The sequence below is a fragment of the Silurus aristotelis genome (assembly GCF_946808225.1).
Source record: "Silurus aristotelis genome assembly, chromosome: 15".
In the NCBI taxonomy this organism is placed as follows: Eukaryota; Metazoa; Chordata; class Actinopteri; order Siluriformes; family Siluridae; genus Silurus; species Silurus aristotelis.
This window is the reverse complement of record NC_139588.1, coordinates 5,401,321-5,413,555: the sequence shown is the minus strand read 5'-3', so window position 1 is coordinate 5,413,555 and position 12,235 is coordinate 5,401,321. Positions and strand designations below refer to the sequence as shown.

Here is a 12,235-nt window from a genome sequence, read left to right as displayed (position 1 = left end):
ACAAAGCGGGGTCCTTTCTATTTGGAGAAACGCTTTAGGATTACTTTAAAGAGAGCTAGAAATGAGAGGTGTGGGTTGTGTGTGATGGTGTTCACGATGCCGAAACAGATGACCCACTTCTCTATCCGAGTGCTGACCGAAATCCAGCACCTGCCCTTTTTTTAGCTTTCAGTCTCTGCTCTTCAGTGAGGCAGGCTCCTTCATCTTAGATGTAACATAGCATACACAATCAGTCATAACATTCCATTATAGTAATGTTAATGGTAAATGATGTGTCTATTGTGGCAATGTGAGAGGAGAGAACTGGGTTTAAATGAAGTATCACTTTAAAAGAGCTGCTCAAATGATCCTTGGATTGATTTAATATTATACTCTTCCTGTCTATTAACTCCAAATTCCAGCAAAGACCACAGCCTAGAAACATGGCAGCCACAGCAATTTTCCACATTCTACAGCACTCTTGTCACCTGGGTCCTGATTGAGACACATCCATACCCATAGAATTAGAGTTGCTTAACATTAGACTTCAGTTTACTTTCACTGGCTGTGGTGATCAAGCATATTTATTTCCATTCATCACAGTCACACACTCCTGCAGCCATATGAACTTCCTGGTTATCAGCTGGTTTTTACTTTCTGCTCCTTATACATGACTTGGTGATGTTTATGCATGATTTCCTTTTAGTTACATTTGCATTTGCTACTGAGGTACTGCAGGTCTACATTTCACATTTCTTATCTCTCTACAGCCAAACCCTTCACCTCCAAAGTGAAGCAGATGCGCCTGCACAAAGAGGACTTTGAGATCCTGAAGGTGATTGGTCGAGGAGCATTTGGAGAGGTACGCATCATTAGCGCAAATGTGGGCCTTAAGGATTCAAGATGTAATCCGTCACAAACATAGTTGTATACAATATACAATTTGCAGGGAAATGTAAACCTGATTAGCTGCTCAGAAAATTTGGCATAAAATAAAAGGAACTATTAGATTAAATATATTAGATATAGATAAAGTAGTTTATAAAAATAATTAATAAGTGAATCTGTAAAAAGGGAAGTAAAAATTGCAGTAGGAATATTTAAATGTGCAAACAGGAGGTATAAAATGTATGGAATGTAATAAAATATAGTAACAGTAGTAGAACAGCACAGTAGTAATTATTATTATTATTATTATTATTATTATTATTATTATTATTATATATTTATAATGTTATATTGGGTGGTATTAATATAAAAAAATAGCCCAACATATTATAAGATAGTTAGCTAATTAATCACAGATCTAATTAAACGTTAAAGTGTCTGCATTTCTTGTTGAAGTTGGTAAAATTTTCTTTTTGTCTCAACCTTATTAAGACCACAAGTGGGATTCAGAAATATGCAGAATGTTAATTCTGTAATATAAGAGTACAAAAAAATCATATAAGGTGCATTTTTAATTATCCTCAATTCCTTTTTAGGTATGTAAGAATGTTTATTATACTTAGAAGACAGGTGAAGCTATTTCTGGGTATCAGTACATCTGTATAATGTCACCTAATATGATATGTTCACTGGGGAATCGATGCTTTCACGAGACCTCTTTGAGCGTTGGTCCTGTAAACTAGAGGTCTTTGGAGAAAAGCCCAGTGTTAAAGCTATGGCTATGGCTGACTTAACGGACGTTTTGATCGTGGTTAGATTTCCCAATAAACCTGCTTCATGTCTCTCAGCCTGTGCTAGCATAGCCTGCTACACATGGAGAATATTCTTAAACCAGAGTCAAAATGATCCGAACGATTTGGCAACCTGCGGCAAATTACCATGGCATTTTATTCATTTGGGATATGTTGCTTTCTCCGAGTCTCACCCTTCCTTTCAGACACAGTTGGAGCCAGCAACATATGGAAATACTGCAGTCTTTTTATACGGTGAGGATTTTTCCAAAACGGGGAAGCTAAGCTATGTGTATGGGACAAGTTATGTTTATGCTTCAGGGGGATTCAGTGAATTTAGAATATTTGAGTGACCCTGAGTTTGGAGCGAGAGTTTATTCTCAACACGTGTTTTACATTATTATTTCTGTTTATTTAGTACAAGGCCACCCCAAGCTATCTAACTATAATATTCACCAGGACTCACAGGGCTTCTAAAAGTCAAGTCCAATAACAGAGTTAACACATGGAGTCTTTAAGAAAGTTTTCATAATTGGCTGAGTATAAAATCCTGAAAACATACTTAATATTGGCTTTATTCTTTTTGTGCTTATAAAGCATTTATGTTTTAATTGTGTCACAGGAGTGGCCCTTGGTTGGTTCTGAAAGCCTTAAACTGATGATCTGGTATTTTGAACGTTAGGGAGCGAAGACTAAGAGTGAAAGCTAGTCCACCACGAGTAAAGCCAGGGGCCAAAAGCAGCAAGTTCCCTCCCTGATCAAATCACCATGTAGGGAACAAAAACACTGCCAAAGAATTAGTGTTGTGTTACCGTACGCCTAGTGGGCACTGCAGAAGTTTTTGAAATCCCACACTACATGACATTTAGTTCCCGCGGTCTGTTGTGTGGTTAATAGCAGAGGTGTGAGCGCAACTTTTTTTCCATCATTGAATGAAAGCTAATTGGCATATCTTCTCTAACACTTAGACACAAAATCTTGTGTGGTTGTTATTTCTTTCCAGGATCTTTTCCATTCAGATCTTAAAAACCATTAGTTTTAACCAACTTACAGTACATGGATGCAGTCAGTGTACATTTGTCCAACATGGTGACTGTGTGACAGTGACAGACCGTGCATTTTGTACCTGGGCCTTCAGTGGGGATCTACCCAACTTAATCCACCTCTTAATACCACCACTATCACGTTGCAAATATAGAAATCATCAATACTATACAAAAACGCAATATAACAATACAGAGAGAGAGGCATTTCACATATGGAGGCTGAATACCATTTTACTGAAGCAGGAAACCCAGTTAAGACTCCAAACCTCTACACTACAACCTCAACTGTGCACCTCCATCATCTGGAGCAGTTCAGAATCAATATTTGTCTAATAACATGACAAAAACATTAAAATGTAAATAAAATGCAACCTACTCACCATAGATACATACTCATAATTTGCACCGCTCCTCAGAGGCTGTAAGCCAGTCGTACCGCTCGTATTCACTGGTCTGGAAGTGGTGAACAAACCCTTTCCTGGGCTGAGGGACCTCTTCTTACCTCTGAGGGACCTCTTCTCACGATGTCTAGCTTTTCTTGAAAATGTATTTTTAAGTTTGTCTGGGACCAAAATAATTTCTCTTCCTTTGTCAACCTTTGTGGGCATAAAAAAGTTTAACTCGGATGTATTAATGTGTGCAGAGCGCTGCAGATATATTTTGCTAGTCGAACTTGGCTGTAACAGTTTCCCTCTGACCAACCAATCAGAGGACGGAAAAATGCTGACGCTATTCTGGGCCAGCTAGCTGCCCTGTAAGGCGAATTTGAAATCTGATTGGTTAAAGGAACAGACTTATTGCTAATAGAGACTAAGGTAAAAAGGGCTAGCAGTACTGACTTTGAAAGCTCTGGGCAGATTAGATTGACATGGCAGCACATAGAGACTGAAATCTGATTGGACAAAAAATCTAACATCCACATACACGTACTGGAAGCGGTGCAGCCAAAAGAAACGCAAAGAAATGAAGAGAATAAACTGTTGGGAATAAATTAATACAATTTCATGAAACAAATATCAGAATTTAGGTTGTAAATGTAGGTCAGTGCTTCTGATAGTGTTTAGGCCAGCAGAGAAGGATTTGCTGGCCCTGACCGCTCACCGCTGCTGTGTGATTAAGGTGCTGCAATTTTAAAGAAAAAATGCAGTGTTTTTATTTAATGTACTTGGGTCATTGAAATTAAAAACCCTTGGACAAAATGCTGGCTGTGCATCTTAATTAGCTCCCAGGTTTAGTAGTCACAGCCCTAATCAAGGAGTCAGAGATTTTACAGACTGTCTCAATCAGAAAATCCTTACCGTGCTTTGGAAAGGTATAAAAAAAAAAAAAAAAAAAGAAAAAAAGGATCGTACAATGCACTGCAAATACCAAGGATCATCACTTGCCGAAGCTAAAAAAAATCAGATGAACTTGCAGCCAAATGTATATACAAATCTAAGTATCTTGTTTATGTTGTTGTAGCCCAGATGTGTAAAGTAATTATTTAAATTTTCACACGTTACCATAATTAAATCGGTTTTCTATGTGTGGAAAATGAATGATCATGCAGCTAGACAATGACCGCAAACATACATCATTCCACCAAAAGAATGGTCAAAATGGCAAAAGAGTAATGTTTTGGCCATGTCAAAGTCCTGACATTGATCTAATAAAAATGTTGTGATAGGACCTAAAGCGATCAAATTCCTTCAAGCCAATTTGCAGAACTGATAAACATTTACCAGAAACGTTTGCTTGCAGTTATTGCTTAACAAGATACAAGATACTTCACAGCAGATATTAAAAACTAATCCTAGAAGTTCACACACTTAATACAAATGTGTAATATTGGATAATTTTTCTCAAGAAAGAAATGATCAGGAATAACATTTTTGCCTAATTTGTTTGATCGGGTTCAATTCACAGTCTGTGAGTCCAGACGGATGATGTTTTGGGTCATAGAACTGTCAAGCACCACTGTTCTTATGGCTAGTATTACCAAAGGTAGACAACGCTTAGCACTCTCCCAGTTTGCAGGAGTGAAGAATGCAGTGCAAGAACAGTACAGTACAGTACAGCAACAAGTGAGACTTCTTAGAGGAGGATAAAATAGGCTTTTTCTTGCTGTGCTCCTGTGCTCAACAGTGTATGTCTATTCTCCTCCAAACAGGAAGAATGCTGAGCCCTGCAGCTAATACACTGACTAGTTACCTCATACAACCCCACTTAAAAATAAAACAACATTATCCATTTTAATAGCATTATTAAAAATATCAATAGAAATATTAGTAGGAATATTCAATAGTTTTACGGAATGGTCGTCACTAAAACTTATTTAGGGTATATATATAAAATGTATATGTCCTTAAATGTCATGTGTTGGCATGTTTAATTTAATTATTGCACTTTAATTTATAAAGGTATGTCTTTTAATGAAAAACAGCTGGTTTGGTATTCATATGCCCTTGTCCTTGTCCCCCAAGGGACCCCCTCCATGCTGATGATGAGAAGGTATTTAAATAAAATTTCTGCACCGCCAATCTTCCAGAGTTGGGTCTTCACTGGTTCAAGGCTTAGTTGCATTCTTGTGTCCTTGTGTGCAAATTGACTTTAGGCTTTCATAAGATTTTAATGTATATTTAGTTAATTCATGAATTCACTGCCTGCTTATTCCTATTGGGGAAATGATCTGCAGCTCTGATGACACTGGTGGAACATGGCCAGTGGTGTTTAATGGGAGAAAAAAATAAAGGATGATGACCCTTTGCACAAAATTCACTCTTCCTAAAAACCCACACACATAAAGAACCAGAGCTTCCTTTCTTATATTTACCATATTCTGCCATTTCAATAAGAACTTCAGTGTAGACATGGTGGAGGACACAAACTTTGGAATCAAGGTTGCACATTATAGAGTCTTGGCTAGTTAGCGAACTTCAGACGACTGTACAAGCAGAGTATTTGGATATGGAGGTGAGAAAGCCGGACAGATTCAAGCAGAGACACCCAACATTTCCTAAAAATGGGCCAAAAATCATTATACATGGATCAGGCATAGCATTATGACATTAAAACATTATGAGCGGTGAAGTGAATGTCTGATTATCTCTTCATGATGGCACCTGTTATTGGTGGAAATATTTATTAGGCAGCAAATGTACATTTTGTCCTCAAAGTTGACGTGTTAAAAGCAGGAAAAATGGGCAAGCGTAAGGATTTAAGAGCATTTGCAATAAGAGCATCTCCAAAACTGCAGATCTTGTGGGATGTTCCTGGTCTGCAGTGGTCAGTATCTATCAAAATTAGTCCAAGGAAAGAACAGTGGTGATCCAGTGACAGGGTCATGGGCAGCTGAGGATCATTGATGCATGTGTGGAGCGAAGGCTGGTCCATGTGGTCCGATCCAACAGACGAGCTCCTGTAGCTCACACTGCTGAAGAAGTTAATGCTGTTAGCAGGGTGGGACTGTTTCGGCAGCAAAAGGGGGGCAACACAATAATAGGCAAATGTTATGCCTGATCAGTGTTGTATTAAATTGAATGTTGCCATGTTCTTCTCATTAATAAATGAATAATATCTAAAATAAAATAAATAATTTAAATAAAAACATGACTCTGTAATCTGCATAACTAATGAAGTTATATTTCCAAAGTTCTAGTTCAGTGAAACTTATTGTACAATGAAAAACAATCCCATTTATTATATAATAGAGTTCAATGACAGTTCTAATGAGAGACATGAAACTGGTCCTAAGTTTCACCAAATTGCATTTTTTCTCCTTTGTTTCCTTCTTAAATACGGGATATGGCAAATAGCATTTTTTATTTGGAATAGTCCATAGATGCCAAAATTAGGGTCCACGAACCTTAGTTTGGGCATCTCTGAATTAAAAGATTTCTCAAGCAATACTGTCTTGGAGATTAAATGAAAAGTTAACTTGGACCCAAAGTGATACTAGACCGTTATGTTTATTATGTGGATCTATTTTTTTTCACCCATTTAAAGACTTTATTGTTGACTTTATTGATAATTCTGTTGTTGACAGGTGGCTGTTGTGAAGGTGAAGAACGCAGACAAAGTGTTTGCTATGAAGATTTTAAACAAATGGAAGATGCTGAAGAGGGCTGAGGTAGGCATCACTTTGTTTTCCCAATGTAACGCTTTTTGTTTTGGACCTAAAGCATAACAACCTTTTTATAATTATCCTTCAACTCATTATCAGCATCATCCAACCCTGGAGATCAGCATTACACTTATCTTTTTCTAGCTTGATGCTACTAGTTATAATAAATGGGCTTCAATCTACACTTCATTTTACACAGATGAAGGAACAAAGAATCGTTGTTCAGAAATAGTATGAAAATGAACTTCCTCTTACAGTTTTCTCTTATTCTTAGACGGCATGTTTTCGGGAGGAGCGGGATGTTCTGGTGAACGGGGACAGCCAATGGATCACTACTTTACATTATGCCTTCCAGGATGAGAACAACTTGGTGAGAAAAAAAAATAATAATACCATAATTTTGTTGGCTAGTAATTATTATTATAATATTTTTGGGCTGTTTTCTTGTGATTTGTGACTTGTGCACATCACCGAATGGATGTTCGGTCAGGAATTAAAACTAGGGTCTAACCACTAGTCCTCCAGAGACCCATTTTGTTGGCTAGTTATATTGTTGGATTATTGAACAGAGCAATGTGTGCAAGTGTCAATGAGCTTTCTGGTTCTTGAAGAGCTAAAAAAAATGTATGAAGAAAAGGAAAGGAAAAAATTGCAGTGATTTCTCTCTGTTGTCCAGCTGTTGATATCAGATAAGCTTTGTCACTGAAAAGTTGGGCTTGTGCATGAATCTACTGTTATAGACAGAATGTTTCAAGGGAAATAATATCCCAGCTGGTGTGTGTATATAAGTGCGTGTGTATGTGTGTATGTGTGTGTGTGTGTGTGTGTGTGTGTGTGATGTAGATGTTTTTGACTCCTGTTGAGACAGACTTTTCCATGTCTGTGTTTATGGAGCAGTAAAAAGAGGAAGGGAGGTGTTACAGATTATCACTGCGATTCAACTAGATTTTACGTAGCTGCAAAGAGGAACGCTCTTATTCTGGCTCTCAAAGATTTGTGTTTCTTAGCGTCTGATGGCTTGGACTGTTTTACGAGTAGATCGGCATGATCATGGTGTGGCAGACCGCTCCTGTTACGTTCACAGTCTGCTGACCGCAGAGAGCGAGAAAGTTATTGCGATTAACGGTAAAGCAATCGTGGCGTGCAGTTTTGGGGAAAAGTACACGCAGGAAGCATGCCCAGAGGATGTAAGGTATTTAAGATGGTACACTAAGTGTAAAGTAGGAAATAGGTCTGGGTTAAGGAGTGATGGAGATGGAGCTAACACCTCAAGGTGCAATGCAAAGGATAAGCATCTTTGCTTTAGCTAGTGAGACGTTAAAAAAAAAAAACAATAACAACGGCAATGAAGGAAAGTAGGATCCAGAGAACACTAAATATATAAAAGATTGTCAGGAAAGGAATAAGATATAAGGAAAAGGGATGTTTTAGTAACTGGAAGACATATTTTCAGAAGAGTCTAAATTCCAGAATAGAAAAAAAGCTGCTATGTTTTCCAGGAAGCACCTTATGAACTTTTCCCAGAAATTTAAGTAGTTAAGTTTGCTCGCCAAAGCTGACAGTTTGTTAAGCAGGACTCGGGATTTACTATGTAGAATGTGCATGACTCACTAATTGAACTGCTTTTTTTAAATCCTGAATTTTTCACACTGTTTTAGTTTTTTAGGTTTAAAAATAGGTTTTTGTGCTTCAAGTAGCCTGAAATGTCTATTATAATGTTGTAATTAATGCCAACCAATAAGTATATACACTATATACCGGCCACTTTATTAGGTACACCTTACTAGTACCGGGTTGGAACCCCTTTTGCCTTCAGAACTGCCTTAATCCTTCGTGGCATAGATTCAACAAGGTACTGGAAACATTCCTCAGAGATTTTGGTCCATATTGGCATGATAGCATCACGTAGTTGCTGAAGATTTGTCGGCTGCACATCCATGATGCGAATCTCCCATTCCACCACATCCCAAAGGTGCTCTATTGGATTGAGATCTGGTGCCTGTGAGTGCTGCTATTGGATTGAGATCTGGTGCCTGTGAGTGCTGCTGTAGCCCATCCGCCTCAAGGTTCGACGTGCGTTCAGAGATGCTCTTCTGCATACCTCGGTTGTAACGAGTGGTTATTTGAGTTACTGTTACCTGTCTATCAGCTCGAACCAGTCTGGCCATTCTCCTCTGACCTCTGGCATCAACAAGGCATTTGCGCCCACAGAACTGCCGCTCACTGGATATTTTCTCTTTTTCAGACCATTCTCTGTAAACCCTAGAGATGGTTGTGCGTGAAAATCCCAGTAGATCAGCAGTTTCTGAAATACTCAGACCAGCCCGTCTGGCACCAACAATCATGCCACGTTCAAAGTCACTTAAATCACCTTTCTTCCCCATTCTGACCCTCGGTTTGAACTGCAGCAGATCGTCTTGACCATGTCTACATGCCTAAATGCATTTAGTTGCTGCCATGTGATTGGCTGATATGAAATTTGCGTTAACGAGCAGTTGGACCTAATAAAGTGGCCGGTGAGTGTATACATTTACATAAATCAGTTTTCCTAGTGGCTCAGTGCTGCAATGGACTAGAGCAGGGGTCACCAACATGGTCGTCTGCAGGGACCACATGAGTCGCCCGTGGGCTTTTTCTAAAAATGTAGAAAAAGCCCATAGCGCTACCATAGCGCTACTTACCAGTGGGCTGCAACAAATTTTTTTTGTTGCTATTCTTTTTTAAATCACACTTGCATTGGTGTGAATTTGAAAATAACAATATTAAAATATAGATGACTAGATATAGATGAATATCATTCATTATTAATAATAACATATAATCAAAGGTAAATTGAGCAAATTTGTTATTTCAGAACTTGTGTGGTATTTCGACTTGTGTGTATCAAACTGGTAGCCCTTCCCATTAATCGGTACCCAAGAAGTAGCTCTCAGTTTCAAAAGGTTGGTGACCCCTGGACTAGAGGTTGTAACTCATAATTCTCCAACCAGGATAGAATCAAAGAAAAATTCCCTTAGGTCGGGAATTTTGAGTCTCGTAAACTTCAATTTCAGTGAATAACGTCATGTGAACATGGCTGCTTCTTGCATGTGCACTACTTCTTACACCTAAATGAATTGTACAGTATATACAAGGGATGGTAAGGTTAATCGGCATAAAATATGAAGATGTGATGCATTAGATAGACGTTTGCATTTATAACAAAATTCATTCATTCATTCATTCATTCATTTTCTCCCGCTTATCCGTAATTCGGGTCGCGGGGGCAGCAGTCTAAGCAGGCCCCTGCCTTCGACTGCTGCCCAATCCTCACAGCACCGTCCCTTACGGTCCCTCCTGCAGGTGGTGAGCCCACGGGAAGGCGGCCCCACGTCACTCCGACGTCACGGACCTTGATATTTCCCTCGTAAGGGTATAACAAAATTATTTATTTAAATTTAACTATTAGTAGATGCTCAATACTTTTGTTATTTAGAAACTGAACAATAATTTGTGACCAATATTTGATATGTAGCTCGATTTCTCCTTGTTAAACTGTTTCTCGAGCACGTTCTCTCAGCACCGCTGCTGCTACGTGACGTATCACAACACTACGGAGACCGAGGCGTGTCCTAAGAATCACAAAGAATACAGATTAACATGGCAAAGGTTTTTTGCACTACAAAGAGATGTTTGTGAAGGCACTTAAATTAAATTTATGGTTTGCTGTCTGTCTGAACCAAATAAATAAAAGTAAACTATCTGTACCTTATTGAATCGCAGAGCATCTTTTTTTTTTTTTTTTTTTTTTTTTTTACATTAAATTGAATTGTGTTGAATGGAATCGAAATCGGATCGCACTGCATCATAATGGGGGTGAATCACATTGCATCAGTAGTTGCTACATATGTATCATTAATAATGAATTGCATCGGCCAGTTATGGAGATGCACATCCCAAGTATATACAAGAGATTGGTTTAGATCAAATACCACACAACCGTCTTTCTTGATAAATGTATAACTGGGTTAAGGAGACTCTACAGTGTCGACTCGTCACAGTTAGCTGGCTAGTCTAACCTCAATCCAAGCTCTGAATTCTCACATCTGAGGTAGCAAAAGACTCTGAGATGATGATCACAGGGTCAGAGCTATGGGCTAAGGGATATGGCAAAGACCTTAAACCTGTCTGTCCTTGAGGCTTCCTAGCATTGCCGACCCTGCATCATCACCCCAATCCTCTTCTTCTGGTCATTGTAATGCTGGTTTTTACTTGCTGGGATTCTTTTACATAACAATCATGTTTCCTGGAGCAGAATGGAAACGCAGCCTGAGGATTAGTTTACTTTAGTGGAAGTGCACCTAGTGATGTGTTTGATTTTCCGAAGCATTCGATTATCTTTTATATTTTCATATGAGCTTCTCCTTTCTGCTTTCTTTCGGCAGTACTTGGTGATGGACTACTACGTTGGCGGTGACCTGCTGACTTTGCTCAGCAAGTTCGAGGACCGCTTGCCTGAGGACATGGCGAAATTTTACCTGGCAGAAATGGTGTTGGCTATTGACTCTGTACATCAGCTGCACTACATCCACAGGTGAGGTGACTGTTTCTTGCTAGCTTAAGTTGCCTAGCTTAGCTTCTTACTGAGACCATGCCTTAAGTTTTGGGATGATTTTACTTGAGGTATCTTCTCACTTGTAATCATAAAAAACAAATGACTTTCAACAATGAGCATCAGTCACTGTAGAAGCCGTTTATTTGTAATGAGATTTACCGAATGACCGTAGGACAAAGTAAAATGGGTGGAGCCACTCAACGAATTTGAATGGATGCAAATAAGAAACAAAACTACATGTGGCAGTTTTTTTTTTGGTTTAGATTTAGATTTTTTTTGTAGCAGCTCTTGAACCTGTTAATAATAATGGGATGCCCTGAAGTGTTTATTGAACAAAGAATTTTTTTTTTAGAAACACTGACAATGGGATTTATATATAAACAGATCAAATGTTTTCATGAATCCTTTCTCTTAAGTAGAGATAATACATCTAATTTGTGGTAAGAAAACTCATTTCTGTTTTTAATTTGCGCTCTAATAGGGATTTAACATACAAACCCTTCAGAAACACACATGCATGTTCCTTTTGTTTCTATGTGACAAACTGGTATGAAGACCAAACAAATATACAAATGTTGTATGCATGTTGTAGTCGGTTTAAATGAGCCACAGTCCAGATAAAATTGCGTGGTGTTTGTTGAAGTATGGAATGGGAGCCATGTTGGTTCAGTTTTCCTTTCACCTGGAATAAGTCTCCAAAATAACCACAAACCATTAAGCTTCCACCTCCATGTTTGCCTATGGGGGTGAGGCAGTCTGCTAACATCATCTCTACTGTTCTCTGTTTTAGCTCATTCTGTTAAAGCCAAAAAATTTCAATTTATTTGTCTATAGC

The 12,235-nt window shown here is 38.4% G+C and overlaps 1 protein-coding gene across 7 annotated transcripts in view; it reads left to right on the top strand.

The window, feature by feature from the left end:
- The window catches only part of cdc42bpab (CDC42 binding protein kinase alpha (DMPK-like) b), a 106,780-nt gene that overhangs the window by 18,608 nt on the left and 75,937 nt on the right, over positions 1 to 12,235 (top strand). For all 7 annotated transcript variants that reach the window (XR_014536976.1, XM_083562925.1, XM_083562924.1 and 4 more), the window contains exons 2-5: positions 750 to 841; positions 6,729 to 6,812; positions 7,081 to 7,176; positions 11,231 to 11,379. Coding sequence is in view for 6 of the 7 variants with exons in the window: in XM_083562925.1 (XP_083419051.1) it covers positions 750 to 841; positions 6,729 to 6,812; positions 7,081 to 7,176; positions 11,231 to 11,379 (421 nt within the window). In the remaining variant the exon portion in view is untranslated. The remainder of the gene's footprint in view (positions 1 to 749; positions 842 to 6,728; positions 6,813 to 7,080; positions 7,177 to 11,230; positions 11,380 to 12,235) is intronic.